This window comes from Saimiri boliviensis, chromosome 9 (genome assembly GCF_048565385.1).
Source record: "Saimiri boliviensis isolate mSaiBol1 chromosome 9, mSaiBol1.pri, whole genome shotgun sequence".
NCBI classification, from domain to species: Eukaryota; Metazoa; Chordata; class Mammalia; order Primates; family Cebidae; genus Saimiri; species Saimiri boliviensis.
Window position 1 is genome coordinate 31,070,900 of NC_133457.1, and position 26,389 is coordinate 31,097,288.

The 26,389-nt window shown below is 42.1% G+C and overlaps 1 protein-coding gene across 1 annotated transcript in view; it reads right to left on the minus strand.

Annotated features, from left to right (window-relative positions):
* SLC7A14 (solute carrier family 7 member 14) overlaps positions 1-26,389 on the minus strand; it is a 131,681-nt gene that overhangs the window by 60,762 nt on the left and 44,530 nt on the right. Inside the window, exon 2 of the mRNA XM_003924951.4 lies at positions 9,955-10,410. Coding sequence (XP_003925000.1) covers positions 9,955-10,258 — 304 coding nt within the window. The 5' untranslated portion in view covers positions 10,259-10,410. The remainder of the gene's footprint in view (positions 1-9,954; positions 10,411-26,389) is intronic.

The following is a 26,389-nucleotide window of genomic DNA, read 5'->3' on the forward strand; positions in this document are numbered from 1 at the left end:
CTCCAGCTCGGAGAACATAGTGAAACCCTATCTCAAACATAAATAAATAAATAATACATTTAGAAGTTTGTGTCTGTATGAAGCAGTTTTGGGGGTCATGGTCTGTAGAATCAGGCTGAGTCATATTTAGACCCAGCCTTTGCCACCGATCACCTTACGGCTCTGGACAAGCCACCCGACCTCTCTGAGTCTCAGTTTTGTCGTCTGCAAAATGAGTATAATAATGGCATTTGTTTTGTAGGGTTTGTTGGGATTGTGCACATGGTTTTCAGTTAGTGTGAGGCACAGCAACACTCCTCAAGTTTAGCTTTATGATGAGTCATAAAATGGGGACATTAATATCCACGTGGTAGGAAGATTGAGAGGATTAAATGAGATAATATATGCACAGTGCCTGGTGCACAGTATTTGCCTAATAACAATAAAACTTATAGTAATAATAAGATGCACTAACACTTATGTGCTTGCTAAGTTATATCTTAGAGACTTTATAAGCATGAGGAGGAGCTGCATGATCATTCTGATTTTGACATGGCTGTGCATTTGGACATTTGCGAGAACTACTCTTCCAGAGGTTTGAGGACTAGCATGCATTTGTTCATATTTGCATTTCCTTTCCATCCTCTCCATATTCTGCCTCTTCCACTCCCCATTGTGGTTAAGAGCAGTTTCCAGAGGTGTTTTGGGGGAACAAACAAATGCAAGTTGTGGAATGAATGACTAATCCTAGATCACAGAGGAGTTGCAAAGGACCAACCCTCCTGTTTCACCTCTCAAGGCTGTCTCCAATTTGACGAGGGAAAATTGTTTATTGTTCTGAAAGTTGATACAAGGGAATTTGTCAGACTATCTACATAGTCTGAGTTTTTAAAGAAATCTTTCTTTGGTCATGAGAACCAAACCCAAGGTGAACACTGAAATGGGGATGCTGCGTTTGGGCTTTGCGAGACCCAGCCCAGGAGGAGGTTGGGAGAGACATCTGCTCAACAGGGCTCTGCTCTCTTACTTCCTCCCCAGGGATTCCATCACCATGAGACTGTCTGATGATGGATTACAAGGTACCAAAGATCAAATGAGGACGGCAGGAAATACAAATTATAAACCCTAATGCCAAATCGTAAACTAGGGTGTTGAGAAAAATACTGCTCAGTGTGATGGCCCTTCATTGCGTTTTAGACCCAATCAGTGGGAACTGATCACAATTTGTTGATTGACATCTAATGAGAAAGATGTTCTGGCTTCAAAGATCTCAGAGATAGCTTGCTGAAACGGCAGAGCGTGAGCTTTGGCATTCACATTCAGAGATTTGAGTTTTGGCACGGCACTAAATAGTTGTGGGATGTTCAGGAAGTTCCTTTAGCCTCTGGCTCTGGCTCCTCATCTGTAGAGCAGAACTAAAGTCATCCCTCCCTCCGCAGGATTGGTGAGGATGGAAAGGAGGTGCTACGTGAAAGCCCCTTCTGCGGTGTGATACACGCAAAGACGAGTTTTAGCCACCTCGTGGTGTTCTGTGGTGGTCTTTTTGCTAGTTTTCTGTTTCTACTTTCACTTTCTGTCACCAGAACTGTGTTGTAAAATCTATTATTTTAATGACATCGTTTCAATAGTTTCTCTATTATTTGTCTTTCCTTGGTTAGAAAGAGCCTTTCTTGCTCTCCCTCCTTGTCCTTCATCTACTCATGCCCAAATTCTCTTCCTCCTAAGCTTCCTTTTGACCTTTCAGGGATTAGGGCTTCATTTCTCCTACAAGTTTTATACAATATACCCATGACAGCTTCCCCACCTCTATCTTCTTTCCACTGTATTACTAAAGTAAATATCTGGTTATGTCACTGAACTTCTCCATGTCTACAAAATGATACCTAACCTTCCCGGCATGGCCCCCCATCCCTCCTTTGAGAATTTTCTTTGTTTAGTGAATTATCTCAGTGGATTATTTTGATTGGGGAAAAGTATTCTTTGGAGAATGGTGAGGATGAACTTGGAGAGGGTGATAAAGAAATAACTGCTTGGTAAGATATGGACAGAGTTTTAGGGCCTGACAATGAGCAGAGTAGAAGGTGAGGTTATGGGAGAAAGGCTGCCTATTCATGGGGCTAAAGGCTAGTGCCAAGGAGAGAGAATTGTTGGATGTTTTCTAAAGGCAGAGAGAACTGGAGTGTCTTATATTCAAGTGCGAGCTTGCTGTTTGCTGGGATTGACTGTACTATGTCTCCCATTTTTGGTCCAAACTTTCCATAAAGTCTATGGCACACACAATCTTGCATTACTGATGCTTTGGGGAGATGAGTTTGATAATGATGATAAAGAAAGGGGACAGCAGGTAGGCGGTAAAATGCAAAGTGGAAATGGAGACTCTGTAGAAGCACAGACTTAGAGACAGAAGAGTGAAGAGAAAATAAGCTTCACAACTCCCTAGATTTACCTAGGGGGACTTTAGGTTTTCTCATTGTAAACTGGGAATCAGAATGAATTTTATTTAAATACTGCAGAACAAATTGACCTCAGCAAACTGGAAGGCTTCAGGGTTTTGCATCCATTATAGATTTGGCAGTGACAGCCAGTTTTTCTTTTCTTTATCAACAGAATTCTGTAAGTCTGGGGTTGGCAATATACCCAGTTAGAAGACTACTTGTCAGCCTCACTGGCTGTGGCCAGATGTCCGGGTTTTGGCCAATGTCGATGGGAGAAAGGGGTAAGGACTTACAAGAAAGATTCTTAAAAAGGGGCCAGAAAGAGGCCGGGTGCGGTGGCTCACGCCTATAATTCCAGCAATTTGAGAGGCCGAGGTAGGCAGATCACCTGAAGTCAAGAGTTTGAGACCAACCCGGTCAACATGGCAAAACCCCGTCTCTACTAAAAATACAAAAATTAGCCGGGCATGGTGGCGTGCACCTGTAATCCCAGCTACTCATGAGGCTAAGGCAGGAGAATTGCTTGAGCTAGGGAGGCAGAGATTGCAGTGAGCCAAGATTGTGCCACTGCACTCCAGCCTTGTCAACAGAGCGAGACTCTGTCTCAAAAACAAAACAAACAAACAGAGGACAGAAAGTTGAGGAATCACCTGCCTCAACTTCCCATTTTTCTTCTTGCCTTCTGGAACTCAGACATACTGACTGGAGCTTCAGAAGCCATCTTGGGTCTTGAGTCACCTTGCAATGGAAGACAAATGTCTGACTGGTACAGCAGAAAAATAAAGGGGCCTGTGTCTCCATGTCTGAGAGGTCAAAACAGCAGCCTCTCTCCAGGTTTCTTGTACACAGGACAGAAATGAAATGATCTCTTATTTTGGTGTCCTGTTGTCTGCAGTCGAATCTAATGCAATCTAATACAGTAGCAGAGTAGCAGAATAATTACCAAGTGAGCTTTGGAATCAGACTGCTTCTATCCATTCCTTATGCTGTCACCTCTTAAGCAGGAGCCTTAAGCAAATTACCAAACCTTTCAGAATCCTCTCTGTTTTCTCATCTGTAATATGCAGTAAAATAATGTGTTAAGCACTTAGAACTCTTTTGGTACAAAGTAGATACTAAATGGTAGTTGCCACTAAGACTATTACATTGTTACGACTATTATTGCCATAGTTACTTAATAAGTTTGGCATTCATCTCCATCAATAAGCAATGAGACCCAATAGCAATGGGTCCTTTAGAAATAGATGAGAGGCAATTTCTGGCCTATTTTTGGTACTGCCCCAGGACCGATACATGGGGGAACCCAATACATATTTACTGAACCTATCTTTTTTTTTTTTTTGTCTTTTTTTTTTTTTGAGACGGAGTTTCACTCTTGTTACCCAGGCTGGAGTGCAATGGCACGATCTCGGCTCACTGCAACCTCCGCCTCCTGGGTTTAGGCAATTCTCCTGCCTCAGCCTCCTGAGTAGCGGGGATTACAGGCATGCCCCACCAGGCCCAGCTAATTTTTTGTATTTTTAGTAGAGACGGGGTTTCACCATGTTGACCAGGATGGTCTCGATCTCTTGACCTTGTGATCTGCCCGCCTCGGCCTCCCAAAGTGCTGGGATTACAGGCTTGAGCCACTGCGCCCGGCCCCTTGAACCTTATCTTATTAGATTTTTGCCAAACATTTCTTATGAGTAGGTGACAAAAATTATAAGTATTGTGTACCAGGGAAAGGACTGATGCTGTATATGCATATTGTTGTTGAATCCTTACCAAAAACATTTGAGAAATGAGCTTGAAGAGTTACTATAGAAAGTGTATGAGCTTAGGAGTCATTCAGAGCTATATCCTGTTGGAAGAACAATTTTAATAATGTTAAAAGAGAACTGGACATAAGTTTAGAAAAAAAAAGTTAAAGCTGCCTCTTCCACTACTCAAATTCCTAAGACCCTCTTGGGGTTTTGAATGGCCAGATGTCACTGGCATGATGGCTTTGCTTTGTTTCATCCATAGCCAACTACATTAGAGACCTCTGTAAACCATCTAGCCTCCACCCTTCGGTCTCTTCAAAAAGCTGTAGGTGGGAACCACTAAGAAAAAAAACCCATTTCCTCCATCTAGTTTATACAATCTGTAATACACAAAAGGGTTTTTAGGTTTGGCATAGCTATGGGGTCTGGTTGTGGCCTACTGAGCTATTAAAGAGTAGATAAGACCTTTTGGACAAAGCACAAGCTGCTTCCTCTGATAAGTTTTCTTCCACCTATGACAGGGCAGTGGGCAATTATAACGTTGGGGTGGGAGTAGTGGGAGGAGCTTGACAAGTTGCTATAAGCTCCCAGCTTGACAAATTGGAAAGAAAATAGATGGCTCTCTGAGTCAGATTTGTTTCATGTAATAAGCTGCTTTGCATAGCATGGAGAATGGTGCTACAAGGCCAAAAAACTCTTTTAAAATTGTGCTGTCCAGATAGTTTCTATTATGTTGATGCAAAAGTAATTAGAATTAGAATTCCCTGGGGACCTTTAAAAAATTCCAATCCCTGGGCCAACTGAATTAGAAACTCTGGAGGTGGTGCCTGGGCATCCGTATTTTTAAAAAGAAAGAAACAGAAATTGAAAGACAAGCCACAAACTGGAGAAAGAATTTGCAAAAATACATAACTAATATAGGACTTTCTCCAGAATATATAATGCTTAAAAGTTAATAATAAGAAAATAAAAAAGCCGATTAAAAAATGGGCAAAAGGGCCTAGTGTGGTAGCTTATGCCTATAATCCCAGCACTTTGGGAGACCGAGGTACGCGGATCATGAGGTCAGGATTTCGAAATGAGCCCAGCCAATATGGCAAAACCCTGTCTCTACTAAAAATACAAAAATTAGCTGAGCATGGTAGCACATGCCTGTAGTCCCAGCTACTTGGGAGGCTGAGGCAGAAGAATTGCTTGAACCCGGGAGGTGGAGGTTGCAGTGAGCCGAGATCATGCTGCTGCACTCCAGCCTGGGCGACAGAGTGAGACTCCTTGTCAAAAAAAAAAAAAAAAAAAAAAAAAAAAAAAAAAAAAAAAAGCAAAAGATTTAAATACTTTACCAAGGAGAGCACATGGATGACAAAGATGTCTGACATTGTTAGTAATTAGAGTAAGGCAAATTAAAACCACACTGAAATATTGCTATATACCTTTTAAAGTGACAAACAAACAAAACAACCACAAGAAACAACACTTGACAATTCTGAGTGCTGGCAAGGAACTTTCACATATACCTGTGCGAGTCAAAAATAATACAGCTACTTTGGAAAAACGCTCAACTGTTTATCGTAAAGTTGAGCATTCACATATCATACAAACTAACAACTTCACTCCTAAGTATTTACTTGAGAAACCACAACTTGTCTTTATATAAAAACCTACCTGTAGATATTTACAGTGAGTTTATTTATATTGGTGACAGACTGGAAAGAATCCAGTTGTCCTTCGACTAGTAAAAGAATAAACGAATGGTGGTATATCTGTACAGTGGGCTACTACTCAGCAAGAAAATGGAACAACCTTTTGGTATGCACAACATGAATGAATTTCAAATGCATCTTACCAAGTGAAAGAAAGCAAACTTAAAAGTTACATCTTGAATGGTTCTATTCACATCATGTTCTGGAAAAGGCAAAGTGACAGGGACTGAAAACAAATCAGTGGTTCCCAGGGGCTGGGAGTAGGGGGAGGGATTAACTACAAAGAGGCAGCATGATGAAATTATTTTGGGGGTGTGAAGCTCTTCTGCATCTTGATTGTGATGAAGCTTACGTGATTATTTGTGTTTATCAAAGCTAGCAGAAATGTAAATTAAAAGGATGCATTTTATGATACATAATTATAACTCAATAAAACTAAACTCCAAAATCTATTTTTCATTATTATAGAAAAAAAGTTTCCAAGTGATTTAAACTCATAGCCAGGGTTGAGAGATATTGTTGGCATCATCTCTCAACCTATCAACAGATTTGAATCTGGGTTCTGTCATTTAAACTTCAGTTTACATATTTTCCATATTTGTGAAATTGGAGATAATAAAACCTACTTTAAAGTGATAAAGAGTTTTGAGGGTCACACTCTCTGGAAAGCACCTGATATAGGGTTTGGCACAAAATAATAATAACTACGTATTTAGAGCTATGTACTTGGCAGTGTACCAGGCAATTAATATGCATCATCTTTAGTCTTGACAACAACCCTATGAAGTAGGTATTAATTGTTTTTAAAGTGGAGAAACTGAAGTTCAGAGAAATTATGGAACTTGCTCAAGGTCTCACAGCTAGTCAGTGGCTGAGCCAGGTTTCAAGTCTAAACTGAATGTTATTGATTGCTATACTACTTCTGAAATCTATATATATATATATATATATATATATATATATATATATATATTTTTTTTTTTTTTTAGACGGAGTTTCGCTCTTGTTACCCAGGCTGGAGTGCAATGGCGCGATCTCGGCTCACCGCAACCTCCGCCTCCTGGGCTCAGGCAATTCTCCTGCCTCAGCCTCCTGAGTAGCTGGGATTACAGGCTTGAGCCACTGCGCCCGGCCTTGAAATCTATATTTCAAACAAACATCTCACTCTTTATCACTTCTTAGCTTTTCATCTCTCTGTCCCAGTATTTTAATTGCAATGATATCTTGACCTCATTGACAACTCCAATTTCTACTGATTCTACCACTTTTCATGAGTCGTCACCCTTGTGTCTTCCCTTCGTATTCTGCCTAGATTATGTGAGTCAGCACAGTTTACTCTTCCTTTGAAAATACCCTTAACCCCATTACTTTTTTCTCCCTCTGCTTGGAAAAAGTTAAATCTGTTAATCCCAATTTTCTCTTTACTTCATTCTTGCAACTAAGAGCAATTATTGCCGAAGATAAATGCACAATTGTGGAGACTGAGCTCACCCTCAGGTGAGCCAGGTTTTAATTAAGACCAGAAGGAGAAAAGGATCGTGTATTAGAAAGGATGAAGATGTAGGGGAGTTTGGTTATTGTGGTATGGGGGGGGCAGTGGGAAGTTTTGCCAAAGGTGAGGCGATGTGGGGATGAAGATATGAAAGTAGAAAGAAGGCGCTGAAGGGGCACTTCCTTCAGTTTAGTGACCAACAATTACATAGGGAGAGGCCTGCAGGAATAAACCTCCTATAAATATGTGAACATTGGCACAAGTTATAATATTTTGGTCCTGGCCCAGGCTAGGGACTCTAGGAGGATTCTAAATGGCCTCAGTGGCTCGATGAGTCAGTCATAAAGTATAAAGAAGTCTTATAGATGGGGCCATATGTGGAGAGGGGAAATCCTGTTTTGGGGTAGAGTAGGGTTTTTTCTTCTTGTGCTTGGTGCTATGGTGAAGGCCTCAGTTCCTGGGCAGGACTAGGGTCTTTAGTGGAGGTGGGATAGTGATGTGCTGGTAAAGGCTTAACAACTGACTCTGAACAACAGTAAAAACAACACATAGTTCCACCACAGCTGATCCCACGTTAACAACATGACATCACTGAATGTAAAGTTGGAAACAGGTATGCACAATCAGTACTCTTGGCAGCTGGTGTGAGCTGCTCCAGCATAAGACAGTCTGGGCCAATCTCAGGCTCTCCATGTGAGCAGTGGAAAAGTCTAGATTATGCATCGTCCCTGAGCACTGTGGTGGGGGTGGAGGACAGGCTCTGGTTTCCGGATGCAATGTATCCTGTGAAGAATAAGACACAGGTACTTCATTCACAAAAATCACTTTGGTCTGGGAGACTGGGTCAAAATAGGATGAGATCTTGAGAAAACTGTGTAGTCTTCATTAACCTCAGGCATTGGCCCTGTGCCTTCTGGAGAACCCTCTGGATATATGGCTGCATTTTGTTCTGCTATTAACATTCTGTTCCACATGACACGTTTAGATCTAGACACTCATGGTAAGTCAGTTTCTTTGGCGAAAAAGTTTGGAGATAATTTCTATCACATTAATAGAATTACAAGTATTCCTAAAGTTCATCCATGTGGATAATTTATTTTCATCTGTAAGAGAGAAAACCCCTCTATTCTGAAGAAACCTCAAGTGTTAGGATATTCATGCTTATAAGAGGGTGATTTAAGGAGAAGGAATAAATGGTAAAATCAACAGGAAAGAGAAGGCCTGACAGGAGGTTAATAAACTCAGTTTATTTTCCTCATCAGATTAAAGAGACATTAAATACAACCCTCACACCTTCTGATTGTGTGTCTGCAGTCTGTCTTTGCGTCCTACATGAAGACTATTTAATCTATATGTATGATATTAATGTAGTGCTTTTCTTTGGATGGCATGCATTCATACACAGAATTCCCAATATAAGTCAGAATTCCTACGTCTCCTGAAATGTTCAAAGAGACCAAGGTATTCACTGTCAGTACATGGGTTGACCCACATGATCTGCCACCCTAAAACCCGGCAAAGCCTCATGCTTTTGGAATGCAATCATCAAGAAGCAGGAGGTTTTCCTTTCTCAAGTTGTCCATCAGCCTACTCCAGCAATTCTGGGAAGATACTGTAGATTGCAACTGAAGAGAAGAGGCAGGAAGAGGAAAGGCAACAGGAGAGCCATTTTTACAACGTATCCGTATGTTAAGTCCTGGCACCTTAATTTAAAACCTGAGTTTTATGAGTCTTTCTCAAGCGGAGACAAGGAGCTGCTAGTGGGCCTGTCTCTGCGGAATGTAAATCTGTTGAGGTGTTTGTGGCAGATGGCGCATTGTGATTCTCACAAGGGCTTTAAATCTCCTGGCTTGGCTCCCTTCTCCTTGGGGGACACGATGCCAGTTTGAGGTTTATCAGATCCCAATCGTATCAGATTTATTGACTTGCCATTTTGCTGTTCTGCCTATCTTTATTATTTATATCTTAGCTGTATCCTTCACCTCTTCCCCAAGAGGATTGACCTATCTTCTGGTGAAAAGGAGAGTTAAAATAAAAACAGAGCTATTAGAACATGATGGGGAATGAGAAGCTGGGAGATGTATGAGAACAGAAATAATTCTCTGTATTGAAAAAATAGGCCAGGTGTAGTGGCTCACGTCTGTAATCTCAGCACTTTGGGAGGCCGAGGTGGGCAGATCATGAGGTCAGGAGTTCAAGACCAGCCTGGCCAACATGGTGAAACCCATCTCTAGTAAAAATACAAAAATTAGCCAGCTGTGGTGGCAGGTGCCTATAATTCCAGCTACTTGGGAGGCTGAGGCAGAAGAATTGCTTGAATCCAGGAAACAGAGGTTGCGGTGAGCCGAGACTGTGCTACTGCACTCCAGCCTGTGTGACAGAGCAAGACCTCACCTCCAAAAATAAAGAAGTAAAGAAAAAGAGAGCTACTATAATTGAGTCAAAACCCGATCTTAACCTCCCTGGCAGTCAAGGCAAAGATCATGATGATCCACTTTTCTGCCACTTCATCCATCTCACCAGTAAATACTCGGAGAAGGGGGAGGAGCAGTGACCAGGCTGGTAACCACGCTTTCCATAGTGCTTCCTTGCACAGAGACACTTACCTGATAATATGGATGCCACGGCTGCAATGATGAAGGACACAATGACACCAGGTCCTGCCATCTCCTTGGCCACCAGGCCAGAGACTACATACATGCCAGTGCCCACACAGCTGCCAACGCCAAGAGAGATGAGGTCCACTGTGGTGAGCACCTGGGCTAGCTTGGTTCCATGTGCCGTGGTGGTCCCAGTTCCCTCTAGCATGGACTCCACTGGTTTGGTGCGTAGGATTCTGGAGTGCATTGCATACCAGGCAGCCCCCCACTGCACCCGCCGGGGGTCCATCGAGGCAAGGAAGCCACTCATCTTGAGCGATAGGGGTTGCAGTGAAGGCCAGCTGATGAAAGGGGGCTACAAAGCCTTAGTGGATGGTTCTGGAACTCATCTAGTGAACAGGGATCTCCCTTTTAGGAAAGGTCCAGAGGGACCCAATGCAGCCTTCTCCTGGGCATGAATGTCTGCAGGAAAAACACAAGAAAGCAAAAGATAAGACCGAGTGAGAAACAAACCTTGACTTGGAGGAATGGTTGGAGGTTAGTGTCCTGAACTGGTAGAATTGATATGCCTGTGTGCTCATAACACAGAAGGGTTCCATGGTTTCACTCTCCTGGCTCTTTTCTCCAGCCCTCAAGGACAGTTGGCACATGTACCGTGTTGCACGGTCATCCTGATGAGGATGGTCTGAGTCAGGGCTCTACCACTTACTGCTCTACGGTCTTAGGTGAGCCAAGCCTGTGTTTCACTCTCAACTGTCCAATGGAACAATGAAGTCTCTTTCCTAGTGCTGATGTGAAAATTAGATGAGTGACATCCATCAGGAGTTTAAGACCGTGCTTGGCATATGGAAAGTGCTCATCCATCTCAATTCTAATGATCTCTTACTTGACTCTGCCAATACTTGGTCTGATTCTTGGGCATATTATGAGGGGACATGATATCTACATTTTTTTTTTTTTTTGAGACAGAGTTTTGCTCTTGTTGCCTAGGCTGGAGTGCAATGGTGCTATCTTGGCTCATCACAACCTTTGCCTTCCGGGTTCAAGCAATTCTCCTACCTCAGCCTCCCAAGTAGCTGGGATTACAGGCATGCACCACCACACCTGACTAACTTTGTGTTTTTGGTAGAGACAGGGTTTCTCCATGTTGGTCAGGCTAGTCTCGAACTCCTGACCTCTGGTGATCCACCTGCCTTGGCCTCCCAAGGTGCCGGGATTACAGGCATGAGCAACTGTGCCCAGCCTGATATCTACATTTTTTTTTTACATAAGGATGTAAAATTAGATCCACGAGTGTCAAGAGGGGCCATGCCGCCTCCTGGGTTATTTTGGCACTTGGCTCTCAAATGAAATAAAAAATGTTTGGGTTTTTTTTTTTTTTACTCTTGAACATTGGAGTGGCAAGAAGTACTCCTGGCATCTGGGGGGACTCCGAGTTTCTTTGGAAACTAGAAGCTGGAGAAAGTTTATAAAAATTGTAGAAAATTTATAAAAATTGTAGAAAATTTATAAAACTCATAAATGTAAAAAATTTTTGAAGTATAAGCAGACATGGATTCCAAATACTGTACTGACAAGCTGAGGACATTTACATAATCAGTAAGTACCTGCCTACCTAATTTACTCATGTTATTAATGAATACTAAGCATTTAATGTAGCGCTTCTCTGCTTCTAAAGGCTTTTCAAACACTAATTAGAAGAATCAGGTGAAATGTGGCTGTTTGGTTCACAGGGTTGGGTGACAGCCTTTCAGGTTTAATTTTTTCCTAGCTTTGACGGTATTGCTTCATGCTGTGTTTTTATTCTTGACAACGCCTTAGATATCACTATAGTTGGATAACATGCCAGAGATATTTAACAGGCTCTAGAGTGTCTGCATTCCTCCCTTCCATATCCCCTCCCTCCTCTCCTCTTTCTTCTTCTAAAGATGTTCGCATTTGTAAGAAAATATACCATATGTATATTTTGAACAACTGCTTTGGTTGAGGCCTTGTGGGGAAATGAATCCGAATATCTATTTACTTCCACTCAGTCAGCATATAAGGAACACCTGTGATGTGCCAAACACGGTTTGAGGCTTATAGATACCAAGACATGGTCCCTGCTCTCATGGAGCTTGCAGCCTCGGATAAGAGATAATGGATGCTCAGATCGCACTGCAAGTGAGAGGGTTTACTTTTGTTTTTTGTTTTTCCCTGAACAGCTTGGCTTTTATTATTTTTCTTATTATAGAAACATAGCATATCTATTGCAGAAAAGTCAGACAATATAAACCACAAAAAACCACGAGTAAATAAAATATTACGCAGCTTGCTACAACCTTATATTCTTTCAGACCCTTTTCTTTGTAACTACACACCTATTTGAATGGACATATATATGTATGTGTGTGTTCTGTAAATGTTATTATACCATTTATTCTGACTTGAAACTTTCTTGTTTTGCTTAACAATATGTAAGAATGTTTTCTCATATCAATAGTTATGGAAACATCATTTTTAATAGCTGAATAGTAGCTTCACTATTGTAGCTTCAGTGTTCTTATTCAGAAAATTGGCCTGTTGCTTTAGCTTTAATTCATCCATTCAAGAAACAATACAAATCATCTTCTCTGTGTCAGCCCAGCCTTATGCAGCAGTTGCTTCGGTAAATGAGACAGTCAAGGTCCTGCTCTAACGGAGCTGACGTTTGGTGAGGAGGGAGGAGGCAGTAGACGGATTCACAAATAAAACCAGTCCATCGCAGAGAGGGATAAAGGCTGTGTTATGGGCTGAATCAAGTCCCCCCAAATTAGAATGCTGGAGTTCTGGCTGCCACGCCTCCGAATGTGACCTTATATGGAAATAATATAATTGCAGGTATAATTAGTTGTGGGGAGGTCATACTAAAGTAGAATGGGACTTTAGTTTATACAACTGGTGTCCTTGTTGAAAGGGGGAAATTTGTGCACAAAAGTCACAGTCACACACACAGGGAGAGCAGAGATAAAGTGATGCCTCTATAAGTGAAGGGATGCCTCAGATTGCTATGAAACCACCAGAAACTAGATAAGAGGCAGAAGCCAACCCTGCTGACACCTTGATCATGGATTTCTAGATTCCAGAATGGTGAGATAATACATTTCCATTGCTTTAGCCACCTAGTCTGTGGTATTAGGTTGGCGCAAAGGTAATGGCCATAAACCACAAATTGCAAACACTGCAATTACTTTTGCACCAACATAGTACTTTGTTATGGCATCCCTAGCAAACTAGTACAGGCTTAGAGGAAATAAAATGGGGTGATGAAGGGGTGAGAAGGTCTCCGTGGACATGACATTGGTTCCTGAGTGGTGCAAAGGAGCCAGCTGTACCAGGTGTCAGGGAAGTGCTCCTCACATCGCGGTTCAGAGGGGTAGAGTGGGTGTTGCATCTGCTGAGATCTAAGTGAGACTGATACGGGGTAAGGAGGAGGATTTGAGTGTCCTGTCGACTAATTTAATCCTCACAACATATCTGTCTTTACAGATGAGGCAAAGGAGGCCAGGAGAGGGGCAGTCACTTGCCCAAAGTCACCAGAGCCAGAACTTGGCCAGGGGCTATGTGGGACTCCCTTGCTTGAGCTGCACAGAGGTCAGACTGCCAAGGGGCTGGTCAGCCAAGATAAAAGGGGTGCAATTTTGATATTCAGCGCAGTGAGAAGCCCCTGGAGGGTTTTGTTCAGGTGAGCGATATGAGAGGACTCACATTTCTCAAAGCCCATTGGAACTGCGACAGAATTTTGGGCCTGGGACCCTTTAAGACAACTCGGGATGGATGTGAAAAGGCGAGGGCTGTGGACCTGCTGCAGGGTGTGGCCGACAAGTAAGCGGAGGTCTGCAAGCCAGTGGGACTCTGCAGCCAGGGCCGTGCGGACGCACAGGACACTGTACAGGAAGGGGAAAAACTGTCAGCCGGCTAGAGGAGAGCCTCCCAAACCCTGTGCTGTTGGAATCAAGGATAGTGGCCCCGTGGCAGGTGGTGGCTGTGGTAAATGCAGGTGGGCTTCATGCCAGCGGTGGTGAATGGGTTTCCCGTATTGAGAATCCTTGGCGGTGGCTATCTTGGCTTCACATTGGAATTACCCAAGGATCTTTCAGAACTCCTGGGCCTGTGCCCCACCCCAGAAATTCAACAATAATTTATCTGAAGTATGACCTATGTATAGGCCTATCATAATGACAAGTGTTCCATGTGGAAAACTAGGTATTACCATTTTCCACAGGAGGCCACTTGTCTGGCAGGTACTTCCTGTTTCCTTCCCTGGGCAGGTCATGGGGCCTCTTAACTGCTCTCCTGGGCAGGCAATGACTGTGGATGTAGCACTATCTGCAGATATCCCCTGGGATACTTGTCCTGTTCAGCCTTCATCAGAAACTCACAAGGACACCGAGAAGCAAGCCAGCCTTGTTATGAAGGTGATGGCTTCTATTTGCACTTCATATTCCTGGTAATTAGAAATTGTATTGAAAATGTGGAAAATCAACCAAAAGCAAAGGTTGAGGGTGGCAAGAATGCCCTCCTGGTCTCCTGTTCCCTTCACACAATTCCCGAGTGCTTGCTTTATTAATGCAAATGGGGAGTTGGGGGCATTTCCTTTCTTGGTAGGAAATTTACTGGAGAGAACAAAATGTACAAAAGAAAATATGCTTCTAGGTGACGATTATCCATATTCAGTACCCCCAGATTATGTTAATCAAAGATAGTTTTGGAAGCTCATTGCTGTTTTTCCAAGATGAACAATAAATGTGTGTTGTGCTTTCTCTAGCACTTTACTTCAGGTTTCTCAAAATATTTCACAGCTATAACTAAGGAAGGTTTTGTACAGGGCCTCTGGGAGAAGAGAGTCATCACTGTGGTGCTTGCAGGCAAGCTCGAGGGTTCCGGGGACTCCAAGGATAATGATGGTAAAAGCAGGTTTGTTTCAGGATGCAAATAATTACAGTTTTATAGTTCACTGAATGAGTAGGATTATCAAATTAGGTCAGAGCCTGCCTTTGGAGGTGAGGAGAGGAAGGAAACGAGTTCTAACAAAACAGTAAACAGTCAAAAATCGTTCCTGCTGATGAGTAGTTGTCCGGCTTTTTCTGGAATACCTGGGCAGCAGGGAACATCGGCTGATAGAGGCAGCCCTTTCACATGGTGGGACAGTTAGGATTGCTACAAAATATTTAAAATGGATGTCCTCAGGAAAAATGAGTCTGTAGTTAGAGTAAACGTTGCTTGGCTTTCTGAGCCCCATCTGGTGACTGTGGGATCTGAGGACCCTTCTGTGGTCTCTGCCCACTCCTGTCTCTGAGTCTTTTTTTTTTTTTTTTTTTGAGACAGAGTTTCGCTCTTGTTACCCAGGCTGGAGTGCAATGGCGCGATCTCGGCTCACCGCAACCTCTGCCTCCTGGGTTCAGGCAATTCTCCTGCCTCAGCCTCCTGAGTAGCTGGGATTACAGGCACGTGCCACCATGCCCAGCTAATGTTTTGTATTTTTGGTAGAGACGGGGTTTCACCATGTTGACCAGGATGGTCTCGATCTCTCGACCTTGTGATCCACCCGCCTCGGCCTCCCAAAGTGCTGGGATTACAGGCTTGAGCCACCGCGCCCGGCCTTCTGAGTCTTGACCAACCCTCCTCTCACCACCTCCCTGCTTTTCTTCCTCTGGGCTGAGCTCCTGGATCCGGATTAAGGACACAACTCAGGAGTCAGGTTCCCTGCATTCAAATGCCGGCTCTGCCTTTACTAAATAAGTGACCTTGGGCAAAGCCTCATTATGCGTCTGTTTTGCCATCTATAAAATAGGATCACAATGGTACCTAGCTCACAGGGTTGTGGTGCAGAGTGGAAGAGCTAACACATGTGGAGCTTTTAGTACTGTGCCTGGCATGTAGTGCATGCCATGGGAGTGTTAGCTTGGGATCACCCTGCTATGGCCCCTGACCAGGGGTGTGCGTGTGTGTGTTTTTCCCTACTGCTGACACCCTTCCCACCACCTCCACCTCCTTAGGCAGCTCTCAGAGGGCCCTCGACTTGATGCCAAATCCTTAATCAGGACTTTTTTTCTGTTGACGCTCCCCTGTGTTTCTCCTTGCTGCAGACTGTACACCCTGGTACTTCCACTCCAAGGGATTCTTGTTTACCTTTCTCAAACTTGTAGAGAATGACTTTCCTCATTCCTGTTTTCCTTTATCTAAAGGGGCCCCTCAGCAGATTTTCTTAGGCCTTTGGATGCTATACCTTCTCTCATTCTTCTATGCCTTTGACTTTTCCCCCCAAGATGCACGCATACCTTTGGGATGGCTAGAACATGGTAGGTTCACCTACAGTTACCACCCTAACCCTGAAAGCATGCTCCGCTCTGACTTTTATGCCTGTGGCTTACTCTGGCTCACTCAGCTAGCATAAGCTTTGATGGTGGATCCTCTCCTGAAGCCCTCGCTTCTGTTGCTCTTCTACTCCTTCCAAGCTCACCGGATATGGCTCTGTGTTTGCACCGCAACTGGGGATGTGCTTGCATGTCAGCCTCTGACTTTACACTACGCGGCCAGGTGCAGGCCAGATGCGTCTTAATCTCAGGGTCTGCTCGGCCCAGACAGAACACCCTAGCAAACTGAACTGAGATGTATGTCCCAGTAACTCTCTTCTGTTGTCTGCTGTTTTGCTCTCTGTATCTTTACAGATTAGAGTTAATCTGCTTATGGGATAAGTGTTCAAGTTTTTGACAGCAACTAGCATATATCTTGAAGTCTTATCTTTCCTGGACTAAACATCTTCAATTTCTTCTGTGATCAACAGTGCCTCACATGTTATAGCTTCTAAATCAATCTCATTTTGATTTGTACGTCTTGAATAGGCTGCAGCTTATCATGGTTGACATTTTTGGCCCCTGACAGAGTGGGAAGGGAGATGTTTTTGATCCATCTGGCCGTGTGTGTGTCTGTGCGTGCGTGCACATGTGTGCATAAACATGTGCCTCTTAAACCATGCAATTCTGGTGCCTGACAAATTCACTCAGATGTATGGTTGGCTTTAAAACCAGGGTTCCTGATTTTCAGATTTCTATTTTTTTCAGTTTTATCTTTGCTAAGTGTTTGATCAAATCCACTTCAAATATTTTTTGATCACCTACCATGTTATTTAACAATGTGCTAGCCTGTTTACATAGTATGTGGAGTCTCAGACACAGCCAACTTTGTTTTACTTGGAATGTCTTTAAAGGGGAATGTGAATCTACGACTGCATATTTTAGCTATGCAAATAAGGTTGCACCAATTAAGCTTCCTTTTCAAAGCTTGTTGGTTTTATTTTTTTGTTTCTAAAAAGTTACTGAGTATATTAATCAGCTTTTGCTGTAGTAACAAACACTTCAAATTTTATTTTATTTATTTAATTAATTAATTAATTAATTAATTTTGAGATGGAGTTTCTCTCTTGTTGCCCAGGCTGGAGTGCAATGGCTTAATCTTGGCTCACTGCAACCACCACCTCCCGGGTTCAAGCGATTCTGCTGCCTCAGCCTCCAGAGTAGCTGGGATTACAGACATGTGCCACCATTTTGTATTTTTAGTAGAGATGGGGTTTCTCCATGTTGATCAGGCTGGTCTTGAACTCCTGACCTCCGCTGATCCGCCCATCTCAGCTTCCCAAAGTGCTGGTATTACAGGCATGAGCCACCATGCCCGGCCCCCCAAATTTTAATATATAACAATGGTGATGTTTGTCTCCTGCTGTGGCTCTACTCCAGACAGTAGATCGGCTTCAGATCTTTTCCCCAATCTGGACTGGGTTCTACTTCACACACCTGCTTATGCCAGGAGTCAGGCTGAAGGAGCAATCCCTGTCTGATGCATGCTGCTCTTTCATGGCACAGGCCAGGAACAAGGAACTGGTGGAGATGTGAAATGTCTCTACTGCTTTTGCTGGGAACTGGTAGTTCCATTGACTTTCCATTGACAAATGTAAGTCATATGACCAAGTCCAAAGTTAGTGGGGTGAGAAGTGTCCTCCTCCCAAAGAAGGCAGGTGAGTCACATGGCACAGGGTGAAGTTGTACATTTTCCATATAAAGGAGGATGTAAATGGTTTTGATGCTATACCGCTGATCCCTTACTATGCACTAGGCAAAGCAACTGTATTTTTCTTCTGAGGCTGTTTTCTCTGAAATGGGCAGATATCTGCACATCTGAGGCATAAACTTAAAGACTCTAATGTGTTCATTCCCGCACTTCCACAATTAATTCTTAAAGGTATAAATAATGATTGCCTGTAAATAAACAGGTAAATCAAAAATTCGTCTGCTTCCAACACCAAGCAGAACAAAATAAAGAGAAACTCATTTAAATTTGTTAGCTTGAAATAATTTTTTTTTTTTTAAAAAAACCTTATGAAAACACTCGATCGTTACCTGGTCTGGGGCAATATTTCTACTTACAAAAAGTTTCCCATTCTGCTCCCCTGTTTGTCAATGCTCCAGGGTTACAAATACTATCTGTGTATATATTTGTGGGCAACTGTGGTGAAGACACTCTCAAGAGCATCTACTTGGAGAAGCAAGGAGAAGCTTGTTCAGAGATCAGTTACTCAGTATTGAGATACCATGTTTCTCCTTCAATGCCCCAGTCAGAGAGGGCATCACAGTCTGACATCACCTTCTCCTCTCCTTTCCCATGGACCTCAGGTCTGGGGCCTCAGGTCTTTGCTTGGGGCCAGGTATCCTTGCATGTATGGCCACAGTCTGACATCACCTTCCACCTTTCTCCCATGATCAGGGTCTCCCAGGTCAGAGTCTCAGGTCTCTGATTGGTGTTATGTGTTATTCATTGTATATATGATAATATTAACAAAACCAGAGTTCAGGAAACCAAAAACTCTTCATTAATCAGATATTACTGGGAAACCTCTCTGTTAGAAGGGACAAATAATACCAAAAACCAGTTAATCCTTCTATGCCGCCATAAAATATTTTAAAATTTGTATTAATCATTGAAAAAGTATTTAATGAGTTCCTAGTGTGTGCTTAGTTCAATGGTAGCTGTTATGGCCATACAAGAAATTACACAGAATATCAGGAATTTCGGCACAAGGCAGCTTCAGGGAGTACGAGTGCCCTCTGCTTCTCCTTCCAGATCCACCCAGCAGCCCACTGGCTGTGTCCTGGGGAGCTGACAGGCTCCCTTGCCCTCTAGTTGGATTGGTCAATGGGAGGCACCAGCAGGGGATCAGGAGGATGGAAGAGAGGCAGCCCAGGTGTTTATCCCTAGCTTCCCCTTGCCAGGTCACTGTGGGTTGGCTGTGGCTCCTGCCAGGTGGCCCTCTCTATCTAGACCTATCTCTGATTCTGATAACTCATTTTCTCCACTGTCATTTCAGGCAGAGGGTAGTACTCATGTTTGTAGCCCTTAGAACTGCATTTTGCCTCATGATTTCTCTACTCACTGCCCTCATCTTTCCGAAATATATTAGCAGTTCTTTTCATTAACTTTCCTCAAAATATCAGACTTGAGTGTGCCATGTGCTTCCTGCTGGGATCCTGACTGATACATGGGTATATTCCACAGCTAAGAGAGATTCCGGAAGTCAACCATACCCCTTGTGTCTACAGAGATACTGGATGTGAAGTTAGAACACAGATCTGGACTTTGACTCTGCTATGACCTTGGCTATGTATCTTAAAATCCCTGAGCAGCAGTTTTATTAGCTGAAATACAGGAGAGATAATAGTTTCCTTGTAAAGCTGTCATGAGGATTTAATGAGATGATGCTTTGTGGATGCAATCTGGAAACCACAAAGCAACCTATAAGTACAGACATCGAAAATGTGACCAATGCCCCAAATCGCTAAGACACCGTAAGAGACTTGGTAATTAGCAGAAGGAGATCGAAAGCTGTTTGCCATGCTTTGCTTACCAAAGAAGAGTGAACCGTTAAAATCTGGAAAACCTTTGAATGGAAGACTAACAGTTTTTTTTTTTCTGGTTCACATTTGGTTAGCCAGAAAAGTTAATTAGTTAGAACATAATTCCCAATCCTTCCAGTTACTTGGGGTTTAACTGCATATAAAAGTTATTGGGAAGTATCATGAGCCCACAGGCCATTTTTAAATACATGCAGATTTTCAAAATTAACGCTGAAAAGTGAGAGCACGCTATCATACCATGAATGTAGTGTGAATACACTATAATGAATCAGGAGACCTGAAGTTTTGTCCCAGTCCTGTAGGACAAGGTATGGGTGAGACTTCAGTAAGCCACAGCTTTCTAAGGTTTTTATTTCTCATTTAGAAAATGATAAGGACATTTTAAGTGATACTATAGGTTGCAAAGTGTACTCATGAGAGACGTGTAAGGTGGCTTTTTGCACAAAAATTCTGGTCTCCTCACCCCAAATGTGATTGTAGATGCCATTCTGAAATAATAAAATCATAAAATATTTGTATTTGAGATCATCCAGCCTGGTACCTTCATGCCATGTGTAATCTGAGCCCTTAGAAGACAATCTGCACCCACTCTGGCTGGATGCCCATCTCAACCTGTCCTTACACCCAAGACAGAACACTAACTGGACTCCTAAGATACTGAAGGAAAAGGAGGCTTTCCTGAAGACTTTTTGACAAAATAGAGAAATGCTATCACATATCTCACAGAACTCCTTCCTGTATTAGGTTTCTCTGGCTGCTGTAACAAACAACTACAAATTTAGTGGCCAGAAACAACAGATTTGATATTTTATAGTTCTGAGTTCTGCAGGGCTGTGTACCTTCTGGAAGCCCCAGAGGGCAATCTATTTCCTTGCCTTTTCCAGCTTCTAGAATTTAGAGGTCACCTGCATTCCTTGACTTGTGGTCCTTTCCTTCTTTAAAGCCAGAAGCATAATATCTTCTCTTCTGTCTGACCCCCTCCTTCCCTCTTATAAGGATCCTTGTAATTGTATCAGGTCTGCTATCTAATCCAGGATAATCTCCTCATCTCAAGATCCTTAACTTAATCACCTCTGCAGAGTACCCTTTGTCATAGTCACAAATTCTCAAGATTAGAACATGGACATCTCTGGGGAACATTATTCCATCTTCTAAGAGCCACTCTTATCTTAGACATGTCTCTCTTCGTATTTCTGTATTCTATGGCAAACTGCCATCTCTCTTTTCCTGAAAACACTCAGCTGAGTGTTTATATGCTTTTGCAAAAATTCTGTCCCTAATTAAACAAAAACTTAACCCAAACTACATGTACCTACTGTCTGTCAAGAATATTCACGGTAGAGTCATTCACCCAGCAGCTTTCAGAGGAGCAGCTTTAGAGCCTGAGCCCTGAAGTGGCTTATACAAGTCCATACCCAAGTGATAGCAGGCCTCCTGGCTTCCAAGCCAGTGCTTTCCCCACTGCTCCATTTAAGAAGGTGAATGGAGCAGCCTATATTTTCTGCATATAATGGTATCCCAGGCTTGGGATAATCTCCAGAAGAGAATTAAGCTTTGCCTAGTTGGCTATATAGTTGTCCTTCTAAATATATTTTTTCCGCGCAGGATCTCAGGGAAGAAAGATGACCTAATCTTGAAAGTCTTCCTAGTGTTGTGGCCTCAGTGGGAATTTCCTCAGCCTGACCTGGTGAAGCCCAGTTCTAGCAGGAGTCTCCTAAATGAATTTGTTGACATTAGTATTAATGTGTTGGCTTCCCCAGGGTTGTGCAGGAAAATCTTTAACTGAATGCATCCCTGCAGCTACTCACTCTGGACATGCTAAATAGAGTTGTCCATATGAGATACTTCCTCCCAAGTCAATAAGCTCAATTCGGATAACTGACTTTGTGCCCCTGGGTTTGGAGCTCGTATTTGAAATGACTTTTGTTTTCTCTATTCTCTCTATCTTAACCCACAGCCAGGCTTCTCTTGCACTTTAGATTTTGCTCCTGTGGAGGCTGGCCACCTGTTTCTTTGAGATTTATTTCACTGCACCCAAAGGAAATTTCTATTATTGAAAGAATCTGCTTTTTAAGTCAGATAATTCCAGCTAGACCCTTCTAAACCTCAAGAACTGCCTTTTCATGTGATACAACAATAAATGGACAAGTAGAACTTTAATTTTGTTGATATAGGTTGTTACAAATGCTCCACGAATTTTCAGTTCTCGACAAAGCCTGACTCCAACACACCCAGCCTCACTCTTGGCTTTACTGTTCTCAATATACACCATCTGCAGTGAATTTCTATAAATATGGAGCACCTAGTTAATGTCTGCACTGTGTGTGCAAAATGTAGAGGCAAAAAGAAGACAAAGATAGCTCCTGCCCTCAAGGAGCTCTCAGGCTGGCCTGGGAGATGGACATGAAATGAGTGATGGTCCAAGGGGAGGCAAGCAGGTCTCCCCACTGACTATACTGATTCCCAGGTCTTAGCTTCTTTTCCTGTTTCCCTCACCTTTTTCTCTGGAGCTATCCATACTTCCATGTTCCTTTGGGACTCAGCTGTACTCCATCTGTCATTAAATGTGTGTTAATCATGTCAGCCTCCTCTTCTCTGATTTCCTATAGGACCCCCAACTCAACATGTATTCATCAATTGCCTTGTGCAGCCTGTTAAACACTTGAGAGCTAGGATCTCTTCTTAAAGCCCTCCAGTGATTTTGTATTGCAAATGAAATGAAATCCAAGGTCGTTACAGTGTTCTCCAGGGCCCTACGTAATCTGGTATCTACTTCATCTCTTAAGTTCATCTCCTACCACCCTCTTTCTTGGTTCAGCCACTGCTGACTTCCTTTCTGTTCTTGCAGTACATCCAGCTCTCCGTTGTCACAGGGACTTTGCACTTGTTTTCTCTATCTGAAATCTCTTGCCCCAGGTCTTGGCATGACTTGCTCTTCATGCTTCCAGTCTCAGTTGAAATGTCATTTCTGCAGGGAGAGGTCCTGTCGGACTACTTGAGCTAAAAGTGACCCTGGTTTCTCTGTGGTCTCTTGTACTCTTTCCCTCATTATCTGTCTGTGTATCTGTCTGTGCATCTATCTACGTTTCTATCTATTTGTGTATCTATCAGTCATCTGTCTATCATCTATCTACCCATCTACCTATCTATCATCTGTCATCTCTGTTTATCATCTATATATCCATTTATCTGCTTATTTACTTATTCACTTAGGTTTGAGTAATTTATCTGGGTTTGACATTTATTTGTTTATATTTTTATGTCCGTCTCTTCCCTCTGGACTGCAGACTCTTTGAAGGTAGGAATTTGGTCTGTCTCATTCTTTGCTGAATCCCCAGTGACTCGAACAGGTACTTGTGCACAGTAGGTAGTCAACAAATATTTGTAGAATAAATGGTTCCTCTACAATACTTAGAAGAGTCTTGGGCACAAGTGCTTCTTTTTAAAAAGATATCATTTACAATAGTAGTTGGTAATAATTCCTGCTATCTTGAGACATCTATTTAAATGTAAGATGACTTTGTTAACTACTATGTGCATAAAATTGCAGAACACAAAACCCTGGACATCATCTGGTCCAAGTCCCAGATTTTGCAAATGAGAAAACTCTCCTTTCATTGCATGTCTCTACAAATTTTTTTGGAAAAGTATTTTATCTAAAAATAATTACAGATAATTATAGATAAATTATCTCTATTTAAAAATGCTTTTATACTCATTAAGTTAAGGGAAACACAAATTTAAAATCTACACTGGCATATAGTATTTCCCCCTTATCTGCAGGGGCTAAATTCCAAGACCCCCAGCAGATGCTTGAAACTGTGTATAGTACTGAATCTTATATATACTGTTTTCTCCTGTATGTACATACCTATCGTAAAGTTTAATCAATAGATTAGGCACAGTAAGAGATTAACAACAATAACTAATAATAAAATAGAATAACTATGACAATATTCCAGCATCACTACTATTGTGCTTTGGAGCAAGTATTAAGTAAAATAAGGGTGACTTGAACACAAGCCCTATGATGCAATGTACGGTCGATCTGATAACTGAGATGGCCACCAAGGGACTGACTGAGGGGAGTGTGGAAGTCCATAGTGTGGACACCCTGGACAAAGGAACAATTCATGTCCTGGGTGGGACAGAGTGGGATGGTGTGAGATTTCATCATGCTACTCAGAACAGCATGCAATTTAAAACTTCTGAGTTGTTTGTTTCTGGAATTTTCCATTTCATATTTTTGGCTCTCAGACGACTGTGTGTAACTGAAACCATGGGAAGCACAGTTGTGAATAAGGGAGGACTACCATCAAAAACGATGAGTTCGTGTCCTTCGTAGGGACATGGATGAACCTGGAAACCATCATTCTCAGCAAACTGACACAAGAACAGAAAATCAAACACCGCATGTTCTCACTCATAGGCGGGTGTTGAACAATGAGAACACATGGACACAGGGAGGGGAGCATCACACACTGCGGTCTGTTGCGGGGAACTAGGAGAGGGACAGTGGGGGGTGGGGAGTTGGGGAGGGATAACATGGGGAGAAATGCCAGATATAGGTGATAGGGAGGAAGGCAGCAAACCACATTGCCATGTGTGTACCTATGCAACAATCCTGCATGTTCTTCACATGTACCCCAAAACTTAAAATGCAATAAAATATTTAAAAAATATTGAAACTTAGGCTTAGAGCTATACTTATCGATGTAGAGGTTTCATGTAGCTCCTTGGAGACCTCAATCTTTTACCTAATCGGAGCAGTGAAAACCTCATAAATCATAGAGGATGCAACATAAAAGCTATATTTTTAATTTTTAGTTGGCTTCTTCTTCTTTGTTTTTTAATCTGGAAGGAAAATAATTGAGACCTTTGACAGTCTGGGAAAGTAAAACATTTTTAGAAAAATAGAGATTTGCATTGCCCAGGAGTGCACTGTCTGTTTCTAGCTTTTGGTGTCTCCTTTGAGGATGGTGCTGCACAGTCCCTCAGGGCACATTTTGGATCCATGGTCCAGAGAATTCTTCTCCGGAGGCAGGTTCCTTTCCTATCATTATGTCTTTCCATTAGGAAATCTGAAAGCTAGGAGAACATTTTTCAATGCTAACAGCCCTTGCTCACAAAAGAATGCCAGATGTTGTTTGGTGACTTTTAAAATGAATTTCCAGCCTACAAGCCATTCAACTGATTAGTGCTTGCTTCTAAACTGCTGAGTTAAAATTTTTCCAGACTGCAAGCTCTTAAGTTTGAATGTATTCCTCATAGAGCAAGGTAAGGAACAATTGTTTATGCAAAAAAATTCAATAATATGTAAAAATAGATCCATTATCACTAATATTCAAGGAAATGCCAAGAAAAGGAGATATTTTCACTTATTAACACGAGAAGGTTAAAAAAATAAAAATAATCATTGCTAATGAGACATCAAAGAAATGATACATCCACACTGTGATAGTGGGACTATAAACTGATGTAAATGTTTTTTGAAAGTAGCAGCATCATGAGGAAATAATCAGGTGCAGAAAAAGACTGATTTCAAAGGCATTAATTGCAATATTATTTACAGTGGTAAAAAAGTTGGAGATAACCTACATTTCTCAAAATGGTGACACAGTTAAATGAATTATGAGGCATTCAAAGAACAAAATATTAAGAAACTATTAAAATACTGTTTAAAAAGAATACTTATTGGCCAAATGCAGTGGTTCATGCCTGTAATCCCAGCACTTTGGGAGGCCAAGGTTGGAGGATCACTTGAGGCCAGGAGTTCAAGACCAGCCTGGGCAACATAGCCAGACCCCATCTCTACGAAAAGAAAACAAAAATTAGGTGGCATGGTGACGCACCTGTAGTCCTAGCTACTTAGAAGACTAAGGCAGGAGGATTGCTTGAGCCCAGGAGTTTGAGGCTGCAGTGAGCTGTGATTTATAACACTGTACTTCAGCCTGGGTGATAGGGCAAGACCCTGTCTCTGAAAAAGTAACATATAATGACATTAGAAATTACTCAGGATAAATGAAAACAACTACAGCAATAAAGGATATGGTTTAATTTCATTCTCTTTTAAAGGCAGTATGGTAAAATGTTAAAAATGGAGAATCTGAGTGGTGGGATTAGGAATGATATCTATTAGGTTGGTGCATTAGCTTTTGCAATTTTTTTCAAATTGACAATGTGGGTCAACATCAAGCTATTCTGATTTTTCTTCTTTTAAAATTGCAAAAAACCACAATTACTTCTGCCCCAACCTAATGGTTTTATCTTTTCTGTGGTCAGGATGTATTCCTTTAAAATCAGAAAAGAATTATTTAACTAAAAAACAAAAGGAAACACAGAAGCTCCCAGAATAACATGCATGCTCCTGTTCCTGACCATGCAGAAATAGCCTCGGTTTTTGTAGTTACGTTTCCACGTATCTCCATTACGGCGAACTCTTTTAGGGTCTGTACCCTCCACTGAATTAACATTACCATTAGCTTTCTTTTCACTTCGGAAATGCAATTTTCAGG